Genomic DNA, 24,436 nt, shown 5'->3' with positions numbered 1-24,436 from the left:
CAACTACTGCTATGACCACTTCCTCTATCTGGGCTAAAGTTCCCCTTCTCTGAAATGAGGGGATTTGTCTTAGATCAGTGATGGCAAACCTATGGCACAGGTGCCAAAGATGGCACACAGAGCACTCTCTGTGGGCACATGGGCACCTTCTGCGTCCCAAGAGTTTGTTACTAAAAAGACAGAGGGACTCAGGTGGAGTTGCTCTCCTCCCCCCACTCCACTATACCTGATGGCATTTTTTACATCTCCCACCCCTCTGCCCAGCAGCCCAGTGAGAGTGCTTCCTCCTTCCTCTGTCTGGGGTGGGGGTGGGGGGACAGGGGGGCAGCATTTGGGGGGGGGCATGGCACTCTGTGTCTCTAAAAGATTCACCATCATTGTCTTAGATCATCCTCAAGGATCCTTACAATTCTGTGATCCTTTTCTACAGGCTAAAAGGTATATAAGAAAGCCTACCTAGCTAGATCATGAATGTAAAAGGCCTTGGAACAACACACCAACAGGCTTCTCAAGTACCACATTGGGGTTTATTCATTTTCTTGTAAGGGGCTGTTTTAGGGGTAATAAGTGCTAATGCCTTTAGCCCTTCCTTTTCCCATGAGGCTTTGTATAAGACATTTTAGTCTGAACTACTTGGGATCATGTGGGATTTTGAGTTAGAGAATCCACATTCTGTTTTCTTCTGCTTGGGGATGATCTTGGGCAAATCTCAGAACCTCCCTGACTCTCATCTGTCCCGTGGTGGGGTATAGTAAATGATCCCCAAGACCTTTTCTGAAGTTAGTGTCAACCTCTCTTCAAACTTCTACCTTCTTCCTGGCAGGTTTGGTAGCGTCTTTCCCAGCCTCAACATGGCTGTGAAGAGGCGGGAACAGGCCCTACAGGACTACAAGCGACTGCAATCCAAAGTGGAAAAGTATGAGGAAAAGGAAAAGACGGGGCCAGTCCTGGCAAAACTCCACCAGGTACCGAGTCTAGGATGGGAGACAGCCATAGGTTTGGGAAGTGGGCAGAACTCGGGGAGGTGGACTCTCTGAGAGGAGAATGGTGCAGAATGGTATGGATGGAGGTCTCTGCCCTGCCGGGGCCCTAACTGAGCCCACACTGGACAGGTACGGGAAGAGCTTCGGCCTGTAAAGGATGACTTTGAAGCCAAGAACAGACAGCTCTTGGAGGAGATGCCACGTTTCTACAACAGCCGGCTTGACTACTTCCAGCCAAGTTTTGAGTCACTGATCCGGGCCCAGGTAAACCTGAGCTTTCTTCTATTTTTAGAGACTGGGCTTCCTGGACTCATGGTGGAATGCCAACAGTCCCACCTTCCCCCCCCCCCCCCCCCCAGGATCCTCACTGAAAGACTAAATATGAGAGTGAGAACATGGGCACCCCCATGACCCTGAGTGAGGGAATTTGACTCTTGGCACTCTAGAACCATCTAAAAGAAGTCCTTACTGGCATGGGGATTTGGGGTGATTTCTGTTTAGATTTCAGTTTCACTTCATGGCTGGGGAGTAGAGGCCAGGCCTGGAAGGAATTACCCCATTCTCCAACCATGATGGAGCCAGTAGCATTCCCAGGTGTCTATCTGTTTTGTAGCATTCCCAAGCATATACTGTTATGTGTGTCCCTAAAGAAGCTGCTAAGGGGACTAAAACCTAGAGGCCTAGGTCTTGGGGGCTGTTCAGTGAAAGACCCACTATTTACTTCATTATTTACACACACTTCTAGGATAATGATGAAGGTATCATTTAAACCACCCTTGAAAACCTCTTCCCAGCTGTGAGCTAGATAGTGTATTTTCTTTTTGTCCAGGCTTATGATGTTATCAACATGTGGAACTCCCAGGAGGGAAACTCCCTCTAATGATTTAGATCAGCAATTCACTGTATGATTTCTAATTATTAAGTGACTTACCCATGGTTTTCTTGCCATACCCCACTCCCTCTTCAGTGTTATATCCATTTTACAGAGAGGAAACAGCCACTCAGAAAGTTCAGGTGGTGTGTGTGTGTGTGTGTGTGCACCTAGCAAGTAGTGGGGAGCTAGGGTCCGAACCTCAGTCGTTCCATGGCTGCATCAGCAAATATCAAGGACAACTCTGTGTGCAGCATGCACTAGACTGGAGATACGAAGGGAAAACCAAAATCAAGCCCTGTCTTTAAGTAGCTTCTATTCTACTGGGGAGCTCTTTCATATACCCAGATAAGTGAATATTTAGGAACGCCGAGTAATTTTCAGGGGAAAGAGGCAGCACTAATGCTTGGGGTTGGGGGCAATCCAGAAAGCCCTGTTTAGAAGGCAGCGCTGAGCAAAACCTGGAGGGAAATTAGGGATTCTAAAAGGCAGAAAGGAAGAAGAAATGCACTCCAAATATGGGGAATGGAAGCAAGGAATGGTGAGTTAAGTTTAGGGGAGAAATAGTAAGCCAATTTGGCTTGAACAACATGAAAGGGACTAATGTGAAATTAGGCTGGCAGGTAGGTAGGAGACAGATTGTAATGGTCTTTAAACATCAGTCTAGGGAGTTTTTGTTTCATCCCAGAGCCAATAGGCAGCAGTCACGATTTTTGAGAAGGGATCTAATAACATGAGACATGGTTTTCAGCAGTTGACTGAAGGATTGACTGGAAAGGGGAACAACTGGGAGCAGGGACACCACTTAGGAGGCTGTCGTACTAGTTGAGATGAGAACAGGGAAAGCAAAGAGGTGCAATGTTTGAAAAAATCAAACCTGATCGACTATAAACATATGGGTCCCTTACCATAAATAATAGATTTGAGAAAAGGACTTCTGTTTGAAATATATTGAATTTGAAGTGACCATTGACTATCCAGATGGAGATGTTCAGAGGACAGCTGGCAATGGAATTGGAGATCCAGGAAAAGAAGCCTTAATATGTAGCTTGAGAATCATCTGCAGAAAGTAAGCTAAAACACCCAAAAACTCAGTGTGCTAGCTACTTCATGGGACCTACATTACCTTGCCCCTCCATCCAGAACCTTTTTAAGGAAGAAGAGAGACAGACTCTAAGAAAGTCTCAGCACTTGCCAAAAAGAGGACTGAACCCAAGGGTTTCCCCACACCCCCCTGGCTTAATGAGATGACTATTGGATTGTTACTCTCAGGCCCCTCAGCCACAGCCCCTTCCTCTGCTTGATGAGGGAATAGAAAGGGGGCATTAAGGGGAAGGGAATTCATCAATTCCAGGCATCTGGAGGGACTTGGCCTCTTTCCTAACCTCAGAGTTGGGATCAAACCTGGACACCCTTTGTCTCTGTACACCCTTTAGGGAGTCCAGAAGGGAAAAGAAAGGCCACATTCACGTACATTTTTATTGTTCTGTTCTCCTCCCCTTGGACTTGCCCTAGCAAGTCTGGAAGCTGTTCTTTTCCTTGTCTGAGGGGAGAAGTCAGGCCCTAGGAGAATAGAGAGGAGCCCAAGGCAGGGGACATTTAGCCCAGCTTCCCTCCACCAGACCTCGCGCCATGCAGAAACTGTAGAAAATCTGATTCGGGGATGGGAACCAGATCTGGGGGTTAAACATCTTTCTATTCGTGAAGTTCTCCATCTATTTAGGGAGTTGCTTTCCTGGCCTGGACGTCTTTCACCCTCTAGTGGACAACCTGGTACATCACAGGTTCTATGTACAGTTGGGGACCTATAAGAAGGGCCTGGTAAAACCAAGTCTAGGAGATGGGAGAGCCAGGCAGTGAGTGTGGTGGGAGAAGCCCAGTATCTGCAGTCCTGGGCCCTGCTTGCTGCCTCCAGGTATAACTGTGGAAGGAATGGCTGGAGACCACCAGTGCCCTTGGACACATCCTGCCACTAAACACAGTTGCTGATCACAGTATCCTGGGCACACACTTGGGGACAGATCCAGAGGAACTTGAGTCTGCAATCTCCCAGAGTGCCATGAGGGTCTCTGAGCAGTCCAGCCTCCCCTAGCCTTGCCTGTCCCTATCCAGGGATGTGTCAGGACCTTCTGCTTCCTACAGTCATACTTCATATCCTCCATCATTCTCCCATCCACTTTCAAACTGTCTTCCCACTGCATCAGTGTTGTTGTCATAAGAGAAATCTATAGAGCTCTCAGACCTCCAAGAACCTTTGGCTGGAGTAGGCCTGGTGGTGGCCAGGGGGCTGTTTAACGCCTCCTTCACACTGGCTTCTACTAGCCCTCCCCCTGCCTGGATTCTGGTGCCATTAGTCACAGTAAAAGTGAGCATTCCTGGTGACTCACCCAGCGCATTGCGGCTTGTGGGGGGGTACCACCCCCACCCCCATCCACCCATCAGCCTGCTCAGGCTGCCCACAAGGTCCTCTGTTTCCCTGCAAGGCTGCGGCAAAGTTGCTAGAGATGTGATGAGCTGATAGTGGGAGTTGGAAACTTCCAGATTTGACTATTTTCTGGGCCCCTACAAGAAATAAAGGAACAGGATTTTCTTGGGATCTGATCTCAACTCCAGACCCGTCCAGGACAGGGTGCCAATTGGGCAGGGATACCATGATCAAAATCATGTGAGGAGACCCATGTTTGAGGCTTACTTATCTCTAGGAGTCTAAACTGGGGGGCAGGGGGTCCTACTTGCCATATGAGGGAAATGGGAGGAAAGGTAGGTAAGGAGGCCTGGACTAAATGCCCTCATTGAGGGCTATAAGAAGAGCCAATGTTGAGGTATGGGAATCTCTGTATGCATTCCAGTATTGGGCAAAGCCAACCTTCTCAAGGTCCTTCAGAATGATTTCAGGACTATTCCCATTAAACAGCTCTATGCTGTTTTTGCTAACAGCCCTATATGGTAAGGGTGGTAACCCATACTTCCCATTTCTGTCATATCCTTGTGTCCTGAACATTTTCTGCATCTTAGAGGACAAGTAGCAGGCTAGCTCCACACCCCTTTCCAGATTCCACAGCTAAGGTGTGGGGCAGATTTTAGCTTGGTTGTGACTCTCCTAGCTATTACTTCCCAGTTTTCTGGATTTTGTGGGGCTGACTTTCTTTCCAAAGTGATAGAGGTTCAAGTTTTCCTCTTGTGGAATTGGACTTCTTAAACTCTGTGATCCACCCCCTTCCCTACAGCTACCCAATCAGGAAGTAGAACCAGAACCTTTTTCCCCCATTTTGAACCTTACATGTAACCTCATGTCCCCCACCATAATATAGGGCCTGACACTTTTCATTGTTCATTCTATTTGGGGGTCTTCTTGGCAAAGATACTGGAGTTGTTCCCCAGATCATTTTACAGATGAGGAAGTGAAGTAAACAGCATTGTGACTTGTCTAATGTCATGAAGACGAGTCCTAACAACCAAGCCTGGCACTCTATCTGTCGTACCACCTCGCTGTACTCACCTGGCACAGTAAGCATTTAATCAATGCTTGTTGCCTGGCTTTGCCAGGACTACTGCACTGAGGGCCTTTTGATCCCTAGGGTTTGGGCTTCCTGCAGTGAATCCCAGATCCTGCTGACTTCACTCCTTCCTTTCCACACCTGACCCTAGGTCGTGTACTACACGGAGATGCACAAGATCTTCAGGGACTTAACCCAACAGCTTGACCAACCAGGTCATACAGATGAGCAGAGGGAGCAAGAGAACGAGACCAAGCTGAGCGAGCTCCGAGCCCTGTCCATCGTGGCTGATGACTGAAACCCCTGGGGCAGAGATCCTCGCCCCACACACCCTCAGACTCAGTAAAGCCAACTCCATGGTGAAGGGCAGCAGCTGCCACAATACTGTGCCATGACTGCACTGACAAGGGGAGCAAAGGCAGCCTCTGCTCCCTCTCACTAGCCCTTAGACCAAGTCTAATCCTCTTGCCGGAGAGCTCCTTCCCACTCCCACCCTCAGTGCCATGCCACAGAATGTTCTGCTCTAAGCAAGCTACTGCCTCCTCCAGAGAGGAGCATGGGGGGACAGTGAAACAGTTAGTATAAAAGCCCCAGGCATGAGGACTTTTATTTCCAAAACTGGGCCAGCATAGAACTGTCTCCTGCCTCCAGCCCCGAGCCATAGGTATCTGAACAAGTCAGCTCGGTCTGGGCCAGGACATCAAAGTCAGGCCTTTCCTCATTTTTAGGCTAGTATGCTGATTTGCTTTATTGTATTGCCTCAATGCCTTAGTCCTGCTTCTGGTGGTGAACCTTTCCCTTCAAAACCCCATCTGCCCGAGTTTAGAGTTAGGGCAGATAAACTGTTGTCTTCCATGTTCTGCCCAAGCATCCAAGTGTTAAGAAAAAGCTAGTCTGTCTAATCTTCCAATCTTCATCCTGTGCCTCAAATGAAGGGAAGAGTCCAAGGTTTTCCACTGGAGATTACCTTCTGAGGTCTGGGAATTAGTTTAAAATGTCAATTTAATGTTTTTCTATTCACCTGTCAACTCAGGAACCCCCTGGAAAGGGCAAAAAGTCTGGACTCTCCTCTTCCCCCTAACTTCAAAACTGGGGATTTTATTTTTTCAATGAAACTTAAAATAAACCCTATCTGTATTGCTGATACTTGAGAATAATGGGGTGGATCAGATTTAATCACATGCCTTGGCTTCCAAGAAGACCCAATGTAATTTTGAGCAAGGCGATGCTGCCCTCTAGAGGACTGAGTGTTTAACTGTGAGAGTGGCACCTTTTGTCTAATGCTTGGTTGGCCTCAACAAACTTCTTTTTTCCTTTGCTACCTAGGGCTTTATAGCTAAACTTCCAGGGTGACACTTCTGCAGGGAGAAACTGTGATGGCTCTATTACCTTGCCCAAATGAATACAGCCCAGCCTGGACTGAGGGTGAGAGATGGGCAGGAAAGTTCAGGCCCCATGACACAAGTAGCTCACACAGCACATTAACTCAGGGAAACAGCAGGGGAACAGGCCCTTCAGGGCTGCAGGAACACACTGTGGTTTTGATTTTGGTTTATTTAAAAAACAAAAAGCCAAAAAAAGGACAACTTTATATATACAAAGTCAAACTGGAACTGTGGGTTATGGAAAGAGGTGAGAATTACAAAGGTAACAGAAAGGCTCAGCCTACCAGGCCCAGCCATTACCACATTCTGAACAAAGAGCAGAAGGGAAAGGAACAGCTTTCACCTGGCAAGAGATTTCATCTAGGGTTGTCAGAGTGCAGGCCTACAAACAGCTGGCCCCTATCTTTTGGCAGGATCCCTGAGTTCTTCCCCCCCCAAGGATCTGCCTCTATAGCTCAGCAGGATGGGTGTCACTTGACTAGATCAAAGCTCCAATACCCATGACTGGACTCCCTGACTCTCTGTCCAGAAAGTCTGTTGGTGCTAGGCCTGATGACAGGCTGTCAGGCTATCACAATGCCTTCCCCTTCCCTCTTTTGTCTCATTCTAAAACTGGGAGTATATGAGGAAGCACAAGATTAAAAGGGCTCCAGAAGGAACCACAGTAGAGGAAGAAATGACACTCCAGGAGTGAGAAGGAAAGATGCTCTATTAGTGTAAATTGGGTCCCTCCCCTCTCTGATAGTCCTGTTCTTCCTCTCACTGCCCAGGCCCCTCCCCCCTCATTTGTTTTGGAGATACTGAGCACTGTCGGCCTCCCCTGCCTGCGGTTCCCAGGCTCTCCTCCAGCTGCTTTCTGGTGCTCAGAGGGTCTAATGTCATCAGCCTCCATCGCTGAGCTCACTGGGTGGCAGTTGCTGTGCAGTGCCCTTCAGCCTCAGCAGCCTCAGTTGCTAGGTGCTGGTTCCTCTTTCTCTCCCCAGCTGTCAGCCTGAAATACATGTGTATTAAGGATTAGGACCCTAGGATGGGGAGAGGGGCTGAGGTAAGGCAGGAAAGGAAAAATCACAGGTTCCTGAAATCTGGCAATAGAGAATGGGGAACAATAGATTACTTCTTTCAAGTAGTCTCAAACAAAAAGGCCCAGGGAATTAGTGAATGAGAAGAAAATGAGCTGTCCCTCTAGCCCTCCTCTCCCATCAGAACTTCATGTGGCCTTCCTCATTTTTCATAAGAACAGATCTTCCCCCTCCCCCCAGTACTCGATTCCCCCACCTTCTCTGCCATCCGCTGCATCTCCTGCTGTAAAGGAGTCAAACGCCTTCGAAATTCCTGTAGCAGACGCTGCAGCTGATTCTTCTGCCTCTCAGCTGTGCGAGCCATCTCTTCAGCCTCTGCCAGCCGTGTCCGAAGTTCCTGCATATCTGCTGACAGCGTCTTATTGGTAGCCTCAGTGGTGGAGAAGCGGCTATGGGTCTCCTCTGGAAAGAAAACCCCAGAAATCTTTGCTCTTTCAATTCCAGGATATCTTTGGAATGGGGAAAAAAACCACTGCTTGTGCAACACCAAGATGCACACAGCCCATGGGGTAATATAATAAACACAAGGCCCTTGGGGCTGATAAGGCTTCTCACCCAGCTTCAGTTCCAGTGTGTGAATCTTGTTCTCCAAGTAAAGCCGCCCGCTATCTTGCTGCTCTGCCCGCTGCAATAGGTTCCCCACATGAATCAGGCTGCCATTATGAGACACCAGGCCTCGATGCTCTGCATGAGGGGCAATTGGCTTTGTGTTTTCCCCAGAAGAAGGCGGCAGCAGATCCAAGTTTCCTTGAAAGGACCAAGAGAAGAGATTAGAAGATCTGAGAAGAAAGCTGAGCCTTCGACTTACAAAGTGAGGTAGAGTTGTACTTACCAAAGAGCGCCTCCTCAGGGAGCCCGCCATCCAGGCCATCTTGACGACTGTACTGAAGACTCCGGTACTGACAAATGTTCTGGCTCACCACCCGGCTAACCAGCTTTTTGGCCTACAGACAACATGCAATCCATCACTGCATTTTAGCCAATACAAGAATCAAGGACTAAGAAATACTTGGCTTGACGTTGGGGAGGGGGCAGGGAGAGAGTACACTGAAGAGAAAACAAGTCATCCAAGGGCAAGGTGGAAATAGAGAAAGAGAAAAGATACCTGCTCTGCAGTGAGCTGAAGTCCAAGAGTGAGGAGGACCCTCTCTAGGTCTCGTCGGTGAAGGTAGCCACACCAGTTGGCATCAAAGAACACAAAAGCAAGAAGACAGTCCAGGGGCAACACAGCTGAGGGGTCTAGCTCCTTGGGCTGAGAGAACCAGGGAAAATGAAGAAAAACTTCCCATTGGCTTAGTGTTTATAAATATAGCCTCTTATAGCTAAACTACATTGCTTGGGTTCTTACCAAATGTACAGGAGAGTAAATTAGAGAAGTCTGAAGTCTGTTGGGCCAATTTGAGTAAAGGAATTCCAGTTACCAAATTTCTGTGGATAGTTTTTTAGTTCTGAAACTAGTTCCATAAAATTCAAGTCTGATGATTATCAGAAGAACCCTTAGGAGGTTCTGATATACAGATGCTTTTCTGTGGAAGTTGAGGTTAAGTGTTTTTCTCAGACACTGAATTCTATTGGTCCTGGATGTCTATATACTGAAATTTTCTCCCTAAGTGTGTATTCTCCATCATGCAGAACAAGCAAGAAGCCAAGGGCCATTTGGTGTCCACCAAGATGTAAGGAATCCTAATGCTCAGATTACATGCCTCCCTGAACTGATAACATCCATCCTATTTAGTGAGGAAGAGGTGAGAAAGCAGTGATCCTCACCATGTCCTGGAGGGAGGAGAATTCCATCTCTGATTGGTTTGAGGCAACAGATCGTACCTCAGCATCTTCTAGCTTTGTCCCTGCTGAAGAGTCCCAGAATAATCAGGTGAAGGAAAAGCATCAGACTCCAATCACTGAATAATCTCGCCCATACCAAAGTCCTTCTCCCTCCTTTCTCAGGCTCCCAACATACCAAAGTCCTCCTCTACTTCTTCCCTCAGCAGCAGCAGTTCTGCATCCAAGCTCAGCTCACAGAGGTCCTCAGATGCTTCACCCCGGGCTTTCTCCTCTTCCTCTTCACCAGAAGCTGAAGGCTTGGGCAAAAGTCCATCCTCCTTCTGTGAGGAGCAGAGCAGTAGTAAAAACAATTAGTTCACATTTCTATATCATGTTCACATTTGCAAAACATTTAAATACATTAACTGAGGTTCAAGGTGCTTGTTCTAGAACTTGAATTTAGTCCCACAGAAAAGCCAGAGCTGATCATAGGGAAAACACAGAACATAAGGAGTTTTCACAGCCCAAAGAAACATTCTCCTCCAACTTCTCCCTAAACTAAGCTCTTAACAGATGAGGTAACTTACAAGAAAAACTGATTTTCAGTGTTGGTTTTTTTGTTTGTTTTAAGCAAATCTCACTTTGCTTTTTTGTCCTTGGGTTGGTGACATTTTCTTGCTTTAGAGCTAGAAAGGATCTCTGAAACCATCTTGTCCAGGCCCCTCATTTTATAGGTGAGAAAACTAAGCCCCAGGGAAATTGACTGATTTGTCCCAAGTAACATAGGGATTAAATTGTCAGGGTTGGGGTTTGAACCCAGGAGCCACTTCCTCTTTCTCCTAATAATTTTCTCCACCTTTCAGTTCCATACTTCAATAAGATTAGAAGGAAGAGAGAAAAATATTCTGGAAAATATGCTGAGCAAAAATAAAAATAAACATTAAAATCAGAAGGATAAAGATAAGAAAACTCAGCAAAATTTTAAATCATTCCAAAAGCACCTATTATTGACTGAAAAAAATAAAAACGTTGACTTCTCTGTGACTAGAGCCAGGCCTAGAGACAGAAGGTCTTAGGTTCAATCTGATCTCAGATACTTCTTAGCTGTGTGAACCTGAGCAAGTCACTTAACCTTCCTCTTGCCTAGCTCTTACTGCCTTGGAACTGATACTTGGATTCTGAGACAGAAAGTAAAGAGTTTGTTCGGTTTTTTTAGTTTAAAAAAAAAATTGACTCAGATTATCACCAATTGTTAAGAGAAGTTTATCCTATGAAATAACCACCACAACAAGGAAGGGAAGACCAAAAGGGGCCAGAAACCACTTCAACCAGCATATTCTTTCTCTACCTGCTAGGCATGACAGCCAAATACAATAATAGTTCAGGGTGTATGATCAGGGAAAGACAGGTTTGTCAAAGGTGGGCACTACTCTCATTTGCAGAAGGTAATAGTCAACACAGGACCGAAGAAGTCTACAGAAAGTTTGACAGGCATTCAACTAAGCTAAGAGCATTTGTATGAAACTGTTAAGGAGAGCAAATAGGTACAAAATGGAACAACCATCTATTAGTATTTTTGTTTTTTTGTTTTCTTAATAAACAATCTATTCTTTTTTTTTTTTAAACTCTTCCCTTCCGTCTTAAAATCAATATTATGTATTGATTCTAAGAGAGAAGAGTGGTAAGCTAGGCAATGGAGTTAAGTGACTGGCCTAGGGTCACATAGTTAAGGAAGTGTCTCAGGCCAGATTTGAACCCATGACCTCCTAACTCCAGGTCTGACTCTCAATCCACTGAGCCACCCAGCTGCCCCTAAACAATTTATTCTTATTGAAGAAGGTGGAACTACATCTGGATTCTAACACCTCAGAACCAAATGTGCAATTTGAGAAATTAAGTCACAAAATGATGACATCTCAGAAACTAGGTCAAATTGAGTACACACAGAAAAACTCCGTGCAGAAGGGAGCATGATTTGAAAGTACCAAGGGATCAGTTTTCAAGATATCTCAAGAATGAAGACTGGAGGTTCAAAAATCAGAGGTGATGTTGCCAAAAAAATGAAAATAAAAAGCTGCCTATGAAGTCTGATCAGTAACTTCCAACTCATCTGTCCAGTTTCTTGTCTGTAAAGGTGAAAACATGGGGAAGGAGTCAGGTTTTTGCAGACCCCTTCTTCAGAATCATAAAAATGACATATAGGAAATTAAATACTTCTGTTTGTTGATCACACACACACACAAAAAAGCATTTAACTCCAGAAATCAAAATGCAACCTAAAAAGGTTTCTCTCAAAAAGGTGACTCCTGCAAATATAAAATTCCTTGATAAAATGACACCACAGAGATCAATCTGTTTAAAAAAATCTTATTTAAATGCCAGAAAGTGTTCATTACTTTCATGAAAGCTGTTCTGTACAGAATCCAAATAGTAGAGGAACTCCCTATGGATGGTGAAATTCTCCAGATGACCCTGTTTGCAATTCATACTGTGGTAATTATAATTACATCAAGCACCAGAATCTTACAGGGCCTCCTCAGTGAATCTACACTCAAAAGAATTCCATTGAATGCTTTATTCACACAGTAAAAAAACCCCACTAAGGATTGTCTTGAAATCCTCAGCACCTACTTTGAGACTGAAACACTGTTTGTCATGTTGAAATGAAAAACTCCTGCTGCCTTCATTAGGCTGCTGTGGACGGGTGAGGAGCCCAGACCTATTCCATGAGTGCATGTACTGGACACAGACAGGCCACAAACTTGGCTCTGAATTGAATTAGGAGGAAAGTGATCTGTTTTACATTAGGAGGACAAGTGCACCATGATGCTATATAATAGTCATGTAGTTGGTGGGCCTAAGTGGGCTACAGCTTATTAAATGTTCATTAAAGATATGATTGAGGAAATGCACTGGTATCCACAAATTCAAGAAGACTTAAGAGCTTTTCAGAGCTGATACATAAGAAAGCATGAATGGGTTACAGTCTGCACCAGTGAAGAAAGTACCAGCAACAATGGAATTACAAATCCATCAGAAGGAGGAAAGGAGGGAGACAGGCTGGGAGGAAGGATGGATTTATCAAGTGCCTACTACGCACTGTGCTAAGGACCTTACAAATATCTCACAACCACCCTAGGAGATAAGAACGATTATATCGACTGGCCCAGGGTCACACAGCTATTAAATATCTGAGGCAGACCTGAGCTCAAGGCTTCCTGATTCCAGGTCCAGTACCACACAGCTCATCAATGCCTTTTGATGAGAAGTTCCTCAAATTCCAAAGAGAAGTGAAATCATGTTCACTAAAACCATACTTCAGCAGGAAAGTATGTTCACTAATCTTAGAAAAGCAAAAAGAGTTCTGGCTAACCTACATACCCCACTGACATTTTTCTGGCCTCTCTGACTTGTCAACTATGTTTCCTTCAGTGCTTATATTGGGTCTTGGTCTGCCTCTTCTCAAGCTACTCATCCATGTCCTGCTCCCTAGACTCTTGGTGTCCCCAGGGCCTTGCTCTAGGTCCTCTTCTCCTTGTATATTCTTTCAGTAAATAACCTCTGGGCTTGATCATCACCTAATGCAGATGCCTGTCCACCTCGATAGCCAGCCCGTTTCTTCTCCCAGCTGCAGTCCCACATCAACACTTGCCGAGTGGCCGTTTCAAGCTGGATGTCCCAGAGGCATCTTTAACTCACCTAAAGCAGAACTCATTATCTCTCCCCCTAAGCCCTCCCCTCCTCTACACTTCCCCTATTTTCAGTGGAAGCCACCAGCACCCTTCCATTGTTGGTCCCCAATCTCAGCATTATCCTGGGCTCTTCAAACACCCTCACCCCACATACTGAGCCAACTGCCAAACTGGTGACACTTCCACCTCCACAGTCTCTCACGTGGCCCTTTTCTCCCTTCACACAGTTAACACTTTAAATCAGGATCTCATCACCTTTTACCTAGTTTTCTGCAACAATCTCCTAACCAGCCTCCCTGCCTTGGGTCTCTCCACACTTCAGTCCATCCTACACACAGCTGCCAACATGATTTTCCTCAAACACAGATATATTTTATGAAATTTCCCCACTCCACCAACTCCACTGGCATCCTGTTGCCTTTGGGATAAAATAAAACTCCTTCATTTAGCCCCTAAAGCCTTACCCAAACTACCTTTCCAATCTCATAGTCCATTACTCCATTTCTTTTCTGTTTCTCATAAACAATATGCCATCTCCAGGCTCCATTCCTTTGCACTGGTCACCCCCACACCTGAAATGTGCTTATTACTCTTTAACGTCTAGCCTCAGAGTTCTATTGATTGCCATATAGGTGTTATGTCCTTGTGGTCATCCTGTCAACTCACCATAAATACATAATTTTCTTTTTTTTGCACTTAGGAGACCCAGTACCTAGCCCAGGGCCAGTGCACATAACAGCCTCCTGGTGTCCAGGTTCTCACTGAATGAAACTCTTACTACTCTCTGGCCTCAGCACTCACCAACAAGTTGTCTGGCTCAGTAGACGTCCCCTCATTCTGTGCTTCATCCTTGGATTCTTTGGCCACTTCCTCCTTGGCTACCTCATCCTTGACCACTTCCTCCTTTTCTGGCTCTGGTGGGGGCACCTCTTTTTCAGGCAGGCTCAGCAACATCTTATAGATTTTGTATCCAAAGTCTCGTTGCAGCATCTCCTGAAACAGTGCTGCCAACACCATTACCTGTTAATGCAGAGTTGAGGGTGCATGAATACCAAGTGGAAGTAGTTCATCTAAGTTCCACTAGCCCAACATATTCCCCAGACCTTCCACATCTACCTCAAATGAGATCTTTTCTCTTGGCCTCCGATCCTCCAATAAAGCATGGAGGGAAAAGTTAGTACAGCCAGGCTGGGCTATTATAACAGGCTCCAGAGGAGGAGGAGGGGCCTCTGGGAGAGAAGGATCCATTTCCTGCTGCAGACTAAGCTCAGGATTCTCTGGGTCTTGTTCGGAAGCCTCTGCTGCTGCTCCAAGTTCAGATGAGTTCGTTTCCTCTACAGAAGCCTCTGCTTCCTAGGAAGCAAAAAAAACAAGTCATCACCTGTTAGTCCAAATACTTTGGACTCTCTCTCTCCCAGGGTCAGACTTACCATCACAGTATCCTGGAGTGGGGCCACTGTCTCAGCAACTTTCTGCTGACACAGGGCCTCCCACTCCTCCAGGGATGGCATAAGAGTCCAGATGTCTGGTAGATACACCACTACTGTCCGCTGCCGCCGAGGGGGTCCCAGTTGTATGTACCGGAATTCAGCAATGCGCCACCTGCTCCCAGAAAAAGGAGGCACTGAGACACTCGCCTCTGATGAACTCTGCAGTCCCCCCCATATAGAAGTCACAAGTTAAAAACCATGACCCTTCCCTTTACCAAATACACACTGCTGTGGAGCCAGAAAGGGTGATAGACAGGCACTAAACCACACACAAACACGGTCACTGAGCCCCCTTTGTGGTCAATTGCCACCTACTAATATAGGCTGGGGTCACAGAATGGTGGGAAATTAGCAAATCTAAATGGAGCCTTAACCTGTTACCTTGGTTTAAACACAATACTCTCACCAACTACACTAAATGATTGCCCCAAACAAAAACTGCAGAAAGGATACTCACCACTTTGTACAATTGCTCAAGTCAATGCCTGTCTGAGCTCGGGCACAGCGGATAGCAGTTCGAACCAATACCTGGGGATCAGCCTTTGGGTCTGGACCATCTAGAGAAGGTGACCACTCACCCCCTACCATCACAGCCTCATCCTCTTTCCTCCTCAGCAAAAACTGTGAACAAGGAATTTTTTAAAGTTTGATTAAGGGGGCAGCTGGGTAACTCAGTGGATTGAGAACCAGGCCCAGAGATGGGAGGTCCTGGATTCAAATCTGGCCTCAGACTCTTCCTAGCTATGTGACCCTGGGCAAGTCACTTAGACCCCTTACCACTCTTCTGCCTTGGAACCAATATCCAGTATTGATTCCAAGACAGAAGATAAGGGTTTAAAAAGAAAAAAGTTTTAAGTGGGTCCTCCCTCATGTCCCTTGCCCCCTCAACAAACCTCCACATTCTATTACCAGGAAGGAGTGGATAAAGTCAAGGGTTCTAGTCCCAACTTTACCAGGAATTATTAGCTGTGTAATCTGGCAAACTTGTGGGCTTTTCAGGCCTCAGTTTTCTCATCTGTAAAATCACAAAATCATCTCAAAAGAGAAAAAATTGGGGATGGACCTGTTTTTACAAAAATATTTATAGCTGGGTTTTTTGTGGTGACAAAAAGTTGGAAACTGAGAAGACATCCCTCAACTGGGGAATGGCTGAACAAATTGTGGAATACTATTGTGCTGTAAGGAATGATGAACAGAATGATTTCAGAAAGAGCTGGAAAGATCTACATGCACTGATTCAGAGTGAAAATAAGCAGCACCAGGAGAACATTGTACACAGTAACTGAAACATTGTGGCACAATCAAATGTAACAGACTTTGCTAGTAACAGCAATACAGTGATCCAGGATGAGTCTGAGGGACTTATGAAAAGATTGTTATCCACCTCCAAAGAACTATTGTAATAGAAATGTGGAAGAAAACATATGATTCATCACTTGTTTATATAGTCTAAGATTTGGGGCTTTGGTTTTAAAAGATTACTCTATTACAAAAATGAACAATATAGAAATAGGTTTGGGGTGATAATACATGTAAAACCCAATGGAATTGCTTGTCAACTCCAGGAGGAGGGGAGGGAGACAGCATGAATCATGTAACCTTGGAAAACTTATGTGTAAATTTGTTACTGGAATAAAGAAAAATTTTTTAAAGAGCTGCTAAAATAAGAAAATAAATACTTGCTGCAAAGGGAAATTCAGTGAAATTGTAGCCAGTACTTTGGTAGGAGCTGGACAGTACCAGTGAACAGGTACCAGAGTAAGGAAAAGAATAGGATTTAAAGATTTTGCTTCACAAATCCCAGACCACTCCAACTCTAACCTTTATCTGCTTCAAAGGATGTTCTGGACTCTCCCTTGGCTCAGCCATGTCTTCCACAAATAGCAGGCAGCAACGATATAATTCTTCTAGCCCCGGGGAGGAAAGCAAAAGTACCTGAGAAGAGGCAGCAAGGAAAGTTAATAACAATCAGATAACAGGAAGGTTCTCCTAAACCATGAGAAAAGCAACAAGATCCTGCCAACTCACCTTAGCACTGTAAGTCATGTCAGAATCTGGTGGAGTGGACTCAGAGTTAGCACTTGGGCCTTGTTCCTTCTCTGAAGATACCTGAATTCGGCTTGGATGATGTAGGGAGAAAGGCTGGCTTAAGGGGAAGGCTGACAGCCAACTCAGATGCACAACCAAAAAGTCTGAGGGTACCAAGAGACTTCGATAACGGCGCTGTAGTTCTAAGAAGTCACAGGAGGGGCTGCAGGCCAAGAGAAGAGAAAGTGGGGTCATAGGGAATCCCATCATCAAACTCTCCCACTCACACACTTTTCAGCCCCCATAAAGTTCCTTTGTACCAAATAGATCTGAATGCTCACCTGTCCACAGTGTAGGGAGTAAGATGGACCCGATAAGGGGGTAATTCATGTCTTGGCTTCTTAGCACCCCAAGGCTCCCCACCTGCCCTCTGTTTGCGTTTCTTGGAATCATAGTCATCACTGAAGGTTGAAACATCATCATCAGAGTGTTAAATACCCATATATATTTGATGCTATTATTAAGTGAGTTAAAGAGAGATAATCCCTATCTTCTATTAACTCATTCCCAGATTGTCCCAGATAGGAAAGTCCCACCTCTTCAAATAAACATAATCAGCTCTCAATTATTCAGGGGTAAATTACTCACTGCAGAATAACCAAGCATCCCCATGTTTGTACCAGACCTGTTTCCTTCTCTTCTCATTGACCTTCAATATCAGAGATTCAAGTGCTAATTCTTGAATGATTTGAGGGTCACTTAACTCAAGGCAAAAAGAATGCCTCCTCTCAGTTGTGTCTACAAGAATTTCGATATTTCTGTGATCCAGCTTTGAAATCATTTGGACAACTGTACACAGCCAGACTAGTAGTTTAAGTGATTTTTAGTAAATATCATACTTTCTTGGTACAATGCATAGTTTATTAAATCCCTATGGTTTGGAATAATCCAAGACAGGTTTTCCTAATACTGTAAGCAACCAGGACCTGGTTATAATTCATTAGCAATAAAAAAGCAAACCTCAACATAGGAAATAGTCAGAAGAAACATACCCAGCCTCAAAGCCCTAGGAGAAATAAAACAAAAAGTCCAGTGGGATACTCTAGATCCCCAAATGAGTAGCTGTCTTCATCAAATCACAGAATTTCAGGATTGCAAGAGAGGTAAGTGGCTATCTAGTCTAACCCATAACCAAAAGTGGCCATCCAGCCTTTGATTGAAAGAGAGGGGACCCATTACCTCATGATACAGCTCATTTATTTGTGGACAGCTCTAATTGTGTTTTTTGACATCAAGTCTAAATTTGTCTCTCTGTACCTTCCACCTATTGCTAATGGTCTATAATCCAGAGTCAAACAGAACAAGTCTATCTCCCATACAACATCCTTTCAAATAGGTTGTAGCGCCAACCAAAATGTCACTCAAGTTTTCTCTTCCCCAGACTAAACATCCCCAGTTCTTTCAATGATAGATTATATCCCCATGTGACATGAACTCAAGACTTCACCATCCAAGCTGCCCTCCTCTGGACATTCACCAGTTTATTCATGTCCTTTCTAAATGTGGAATCAGAGAAACATACCTTCCAGCATAGTTAATGATGTTAATGACGCCTCTTAAAACTGAACATCTAAGGGGAAAGGATCCACTTGTACAAAAATATTTATAGCTGCTCTTTTTTGTAGTGGCAAAGAATTGAAAATTGAGGGATGTCCCATCAATTGGGGAATGGCTGAACAACTTGTGGTACACGTTGGTAATGGAATACTATTGTGCTACAAGAAATGATAAACAGGATGATTTCAGTAAAAGCTGGAAAGATCTGTGGGAACTGATACAGAGTGAAATAAGCAGAACTGGGAGAACATTGTATACAGTATAAGCTATGAAAACCTGACTACTCTCAGCAATGCAATGACCTGGGACAATCCTGAAAGACTTATGATGGGGAATGCTATCCACCTCTAGTGAAAGAACTGTTGGAGTCATCTTTCACATAAGTGTATTTTTTGGTTTTATTTTGGGAATTTGGTTATGTATGACTTTGCTCTTACAACAGTGACCAATATGGAAAGTTCTGGATGACAAAAAACAAAAAGCTAAACCATCCTCTGAAAGCATCTAATTTCTACCACTTTCTTTCCTACCCCCACATATTTTTTTTCCCAAAATAATAAAACAATCATCCTCAAATGCAATTATTCCTTTCCAATCCAAACTGGATTCCTCTTGAAATTGAACATCTCTGAAAGCACCTAATTTCTACTATCTCCTTTCTTATCTTACATATATTTTTTTACCAACCAGTAAAACAATCTTCCTCTATGCAATTATTTCCATCTACTACAAACTCAATCACTGTAAAGCTAAGACCAAAGTTACACATAGGCATCATTAATGTCTGGCATGCAAAGGAGAGTCAATTGGTGACTCCATAACTGATTTACATTTTAGTCTGAAACAAAAAAACTTAATATGTTTTTCACCTGATTTAGATTATCTTTTAACAGTTCAAGAATAAAACCACTGCACAGAATATCAAAGTTGGAAGGAACCTTTAGTGGTCATCCTAGTTAATCCCTTCATTTAATAAAGATAATGAAGCCCATAAAGTAATGAATAAAAGATTTGCATATGTGACGTCTCCTTAAAGATATATTCCAACACCATGAGAATTAGAAAAATCAAGAGAAGCATAAATAGAAGCCTCAAGATAAGCAATCTTGAAGGCTCTAGGCTTATCTCTGAGTTGGGAATTCAAGACAGACTTATTTATAAGCAAATAAGAACTAACTGCAGCCTGGCCACATCACTGTAAAACTTTGCCCTAAGTTTTGCAGGGTTCCTTTTCAAGATTCTGACTGGCTTCCTTATTTTTTATAGCCCCTACTAATATTTAGGATATGAGGGTTTTATCCCTCTTTGAATTTCATTTCAAAGGAGAATCTGACCAAAGCTAAAAACACACCCGCACACACATACAAAACCCTAGTCTGTTTGTGATACAGCAGGCACAAAAGCTAATTTGATCTGAGACTGCATTAACAGAAACAGTGTCCAGAACAAAGGAGAATTTGTCCCACTATCCTCTGCCTAGTCAGACTACTGAGTTCAGTTGGGGGCACTATATTTTAGAAAGAACATTTAAAGGATGGAGATTAGATAGGAGAGAGAAAACAAGATGAATGACCTCAAGATCATACTAACAGGGGCTAGTTGAAGGAATGGGGAAAGGAACTAGAGGGGAATCTTGATAACTGTTTCCAAATATCTGAAGTTATCATGTGGAAGAGGTATTATAACTTGGCCTTCAAGGGCAAAAGTAGATGGAAGTTTCCAAGAGATAAATTTTAGTGAGATGAAAAAGAAAAGAGCTTTCCAACAATGGAATGAATTGCCTTGAGAGGTAGTAGGTATCCAGTTACATCCAGTTAACAGCTAGAAGTCTACTTGTCAGGAATATGCAAAAGTATTCTTGCTCATTTGGGGTTGTATCAAATGGCTTCTGAGATGCCTTCCAACTGAGATTATGATTCCAAGGTAAAAGTAAGTTAGCTCTCAGGGAAAAAAGTGAAAACCTTTAGGAAGAGGTCAAAGCAGTACTGGATGTCAAGAACTAATATCACATTCTTGGCAAAACATATTCTTATATCTTATAAGACATATTAAAAATATCCCAAAGGTCCAATTCAATACACCTGCTCCAAACTCAAACCTCAGGCCTTTGCTTTCCTTTATTTTAAAATACTATATAAATCTAAAGACTTCTATTACACATTTATGAGTATGCACAATTTAAATCAGTAACTTTTTAAAAACATAGGTGGCAGTGTCATTTTAACGAACACTGAAATGTTCAGTTTTATTTGATCATTTTAACTGTGACCAGCTGCAGAGACTATCAAAGAAAGAGGGTCAATACTATGAAAAAGAAGAATGTTCTAGAAGCATACAAACAACAATTTTCTTTGTTCTGTCTTCTTACCTTCGACCCTGATCCAATCGGCCATGAGGACCCCGAGCGGGAAACCTGCTCAGATGGCTCAGATGCAATGTAGGGGATGTTTGGAAGAGACTCAAAGCTAAAGGAAAGAAAATACATTTTAACTAAAAAGTTCGAGAAATCTCTCTGGCTTTAGATCCACAGTTCTGAATAGAACTGGAAGCCTGTTAGTTCAAATCATAACCAGTATGTCTCACCCTCCATATCAATTATACTCACGCTTCTGAGGGAAGAGTGGGGGAATCCGATGAGGCTGGAAGATCAGCTGGGGCTGGGCCCCCAGAATGCCTTGCTTCTGACCCAGTGCTGCCACATGTAGAAGGGGAGGTGCTGGGGACTTCAGCAAGGGCTGAGGAGTGAAAATGAGGAACTCAGGAGCCTCTTAATAACAAGCTCACACACCCTAAGACATGATACTCCCCCTCCCAAAAAGTATGACTCCTTCTTGGCTTTCAGGTCATATGGGTTTCTCTCCTTCCCTTCCCCAATGCACATTCTGACAAGGACTGAGTACCTGATTGGAGAGTGTCTGAACCTTGACAGCATTCCAGGGCACTGCCTGGCCAGGATTGTATGCAGCCTTTACCAGCACCTTCTCCCCCAATTGGGGCAGCCTGCCTTTCACCACACTGCCAGCACAAAAGCCAAGAGTGCCCATTGAGGAGAGGGGCCTGACTAGGCCCCCTGCTCACCTCAAAAAGACCAGTCCCTCCCCTTCCCCTGAAGACCTTCCGGTATAAAAGGTCTTCTACCCAGGTATTTCCTGCCTGTCACCAATAAGATCCCCTGGGGCCCAATGCAAATGGAAGCCTCGGAAATTTCTCAACCATCATGGTGATGAACCTTAACCCAATCAACTTTTTTCTGCCAAAGCATCCTCACTCTGTGTAATAACATCAGAGCCTTCAGCCTACCTCAACTGAAAAAAGACCTCTTCATCAACTACCCCAAAGTAGTCGTGCAAGCTGGTGACAATACCAGTAAAGACACGCTGCTTCTCTCCACTCTGTAAAGTAAAAGGGGAGTGAGTAAGAAGAAAAATGGCTGGAAGCAAATGAGTGTCTCTCATAACCCCATCAACATGAGACCTACTTTCCAACTACCTTTGCCCTCATACACCCTCAACAGTCTGAGTCATCAAGATATACAGTAAAAGAGAGGGATGAAAAAATATAACAAAAATCTCCTTTACCAGAAAATCTCAATCCATAGGAGACTAAAGAATAAAAATAAACATAATCCAGTCATGGATGAAAATCAGACTGGCTTCTGAGCCATCAAGCTCTGAGGCCTTTTGCTCTGGGATACAGAGGAGCTAAATAATCCTCAAGCCCAAGGTATAGTCAAAGGGTTGTCTACTCATTCCCCTTAGAAGAAAAAAAGTAAAAGAGGGGAATGACCCATAATATAAAGATCAAAGAACCATCAGAATTCATATACCAAGACAAGAACTCCCTGGAGAAAGTATATCTAAATGAATGCCTACCTGAAGGTGCCTGGCGTTCTGAGACAACTCTGTAGCTACAGGGGGGGTGAGCAAACCAGGTGGTGGACCCAGAAGAGAGGTGGATGCAGAGCCTATGAGAATAAAACAAAAGGAGAGTTGGCCTTCATCTACTTGGTCCACTCTAAATTCCATATTAGGAAGAGATTTTGTAAGGTATCTTGGTAAAGTGGAAAGTGAACTGATTTTGGAGTCAAAAGAACTTAACACCTCCCTCCTCTTTCAAACTGCAAGGAAATTGTCTACATATGTACTGCACTTATCTTCAGATAGTATCTTGTGTGTATTTTTAATTTGACCACATTACCTGTATTTCTGAGACCCTCAGCTTCCTAATCTGTAAAAGGAGGGGTTGGAGGTAATGACCACTAAACTACCTTGTAGTTCTAAATCAATGACCCACAGATAATATAACCTCTAAATACCTCTAGCAGGCACTGCTAATCAGCACCACACAGCAGGTCGCACTCTCAGGTGGATTTCTAAGCAAGTGCTTCTCCTCCCACTGCTTATACAGGCTCCATTAGAAATTTCTATAACCTCAGGGAAAATGAGTAGGAGCAGGGGCTTAAGTTTGTTACTTTAAGTACCACAAGAAATATGTCACTACCTGCTAGAGAAATCTCAAGAGGGAAAACTGGGAGGAGCTTAGCTCTAGTGGGGACAAAGCAGGCATTTCCCAATACAGTACCAGTTCAGGGCATAGGGCCTAACCTGAGAAGTTTCGTCCTCCTGGGAGTGGGTTGACCCGCTGGCGCTTGAACTGAGACATTGAGAATGCTGGTGTCTTTTATTGAGTCTTGGGAAAAACCTTTGATGAAAAGTGAAACGTTATAGACTTCATAAGGAAACAAGAGATCTAATCTCCTGGTAGAGGGGAAATAGGAAGAAAGGAAAAGAGAGACGAAGGACAGAAAAAGGGTGGAGAGAAGGGCAAAGACAGTGAAAGAATAATGCTGCAACAAGGGAGTAAGGGCAAGGGACGAAGACAAGGGGAAGAGGGAAAAGGAAATTGTGTGGACGGAGGGCATGCTGAGAAACGGAGTGATATAAAAGATGCTGATGGGGAGGAGAGGGAACAGTAGGAAGGTAAGGGTGAAGATGAAATAAAAGAAACTGGTGATGGGGAGGGGGGGCTGGGTACCATTAGAGTGGAGAGGGGATGAAGGGATGGGAGAGCGGCGGGGGTGAGGATGGAGGAGGGCGGTGCTGCCAGACTGCCCGGGCTCCCCGAACAGACGAACCCAAAGCACCACACTCGGGCTTTCCCGCCTCCGCCTGCCCAGGCCGAAGAGGCAGTCCAGAGACCACTGGGGGAGGGGCGGAGGGCAAAGAAAAGGGGGAGGGGCGCAGCTTCCATTTCGCCCCCTCCTCGGAGCTCAAGCTGGTTGCCACGGAAACGGGGAGGGAGGGTTTACGAGCTGCGGCCCGGGTGCGGGAAGCCCTGTCCCGGGGTCCGAAGCTCTTCGCCGCCGGCGGAAGGCAGGGAGGAGAAGGGCCCAGAACCCACCTGTGGGCCCGGGGTCGCGACACCGGGGGACAAAGGCACCCGGAACCACCGCTGCCGCCACCACCGCTACCGGAAGCGCCTCGCCGGAAGCGCGACCGCTGCTCAGGAGCCGCTTCCCTGCCGGATATTGTCCCCTTAGCCCGCCCGCTAGCCCTCAACAGCCTAGAAACGGAAGTGCGCCTCCCCCTACTGGGGTCGGCGGGGGTGTCTTGCCACGGTGCACACATTATAAGCGTCCGGAGAGAACGCGGAGACTCCAAAAAATTAGTTCCTACGTAAAAGAACCCCCACCCCACCCCCAACCCAGAACTAGGCCCATCATTTTCCTCCTACTATCCCAGAAAGCATTGCTGGGCCCCCACCGTATGACTTCCAGGAGCTACACATCCCAAAGCTCCCCTAAAGTCAGCCTCCAGTTATCCTAGGGTAACCTGAAGTTACCCTAACTCCTGCCCGTTTCTCAATCATGCCCTACAATAAGATATCTTCACAATATCCCTATGCAGTGAGTATTGTCATGCCCATCCTCCAGATGGGAAAAATGAGGCTGGCAGAGATTTGCCTAGGTGACATTGCTTAGGAAGTGTCCAGTCTTTGGACTTAACAATTCCAACCTCAATGACCTTTCCC

General features: G+C 44.9%; 2 protein-coding genes across 7 annotated transcripts in view; one reads left to right on the top strand and one right to left on the bottom strand.

Annotated features, from left to right (window-relative positions):
- The window catches only part of BIN3 (bridging integrator 3), a 45,773-nt gene extending 39,276 nt beyond the window's left edge, over window positions 1-6,497 (top strand). For 4 of the 5 annotated variants that reach the window (XM_007476484.3, XM_056813700.1, XM_056813701.1 and 1 more), the window contains 3 exons: window positions 824-965; window positions 1,113-1,247; window positions 5,503-6,497. In XM_007476484.3, coding sequence (XP_007476546.1) covers window positions 824-965; window positions 1,113-1,247; window positions 5,503-5,649 — 424 coding nt within the window. In that variant the 3' untranslated portion in view covers window positions 5,650-6,497. Of the gene's footprint in view, window positions 1-823; window positions 966-1,112; window positions 1,248-2,835; window positions 2,924-5,502 lie in introns of all 5 variants that reach the window. The other variant, XM_007476485.3, reaches the window with a different exon arrangement.
- Window positions 6,498-6,887: 390 nt separating this feature from the next.
- Window positions 6,888-23,992, bottom strand: CCAR2 (cell cycle and apoptosis regulator 2). 2 transcript variants are annotated; one of them, XM_056813696.1, is made up of 21 exons: window positions 23,807-23,992; window positions 23,011-23,107; window positions 22,279-22,370; window positions 21,707-21,798; window positions 21,307-21,421; window positions 21,012-21,141; window positions 20,775-20,871; window positions 17,131-17,250; window positions 16,790-17,012; window positions 16,583-16,696; window positions 15,219-15,382; window positions 14,702-14,873; window positions 14,388-14,624; window positions 14,073-14,291; window positions 9,776-9,920; window positions 9,583-9,665; window positions 8,921-9,067; window positions 8,648-8,759; window positions 8,371-8,562; window positions 8,012-8,217; window positions 6,888-7,727 (listed from the first exon to the last, which is right to left on the bottom strand). In XM_056813696.1, the coding sequence occupies exons 2-21, from the start codon at window positions 23,066-23,068 to the stop codon at window positions 7,683-7,685; spliced, it is 2,763 nt and encodes a 920-aa protein (XP_056669674.1). In that variant the 5' UTR covers window positions 23,069-23,107; window positions 23,807-23,992; the 3' UTR covers window positions 6,888-7,682. The 2 variants fall into 2 exon arrangements, with proteins under 2 accessions (XP_056669674.1, XP_056669675.1); XM_056813697.1 differs by having other exon boundaries at window positions 23,441-23,826.
- Window positions 23,993-24,436: the final 444 nt, after the last annotated feature.

The sequence above is a fragment of the Monodelphis domestica genome, chromosome 1, assembly GCF_027887165.1.
Source record: "Monodelphis domestica isolate mMonDom1 chromosome 1, mMonDom1.pri, whole genome shotgun sequence".
Lineage (NCBI taxonomy): Eukaryota > Metazoa > Chordata > Mammalia > Didelphimorphia > Didelphidae > Monodelphis > Monodelphis domestica.
This window is presented reverse-complemented; position numbering and strand designations above follow the sequence as displayed.

Excerpts from the sequence above, each read along its gene's own strand:
- CCAR2 (XM_056813696.1), bottom strand. The coding sequence starts at position 23,068 with ATGTCTCAGTTCAAGCGCCAGCGGGTCAACCCACTCCCAGGAGGACGA. Across the intron at positions 17,251-20,774 it reads CGATTGGATCAGGGTCGAAG|TGATGACTATGATTCCAAGA; the intron begins GTAAGAAGACAG and ends TTCAACCTTCAG. Across the intron at positions 7,728-8,011 it reads TGCAGCGGATGGCAGAGAAG|GCTGACAGCTGGGGAGAGAA; the intron begins GTGGGGGAATCG and ends CATGTATTTCAG.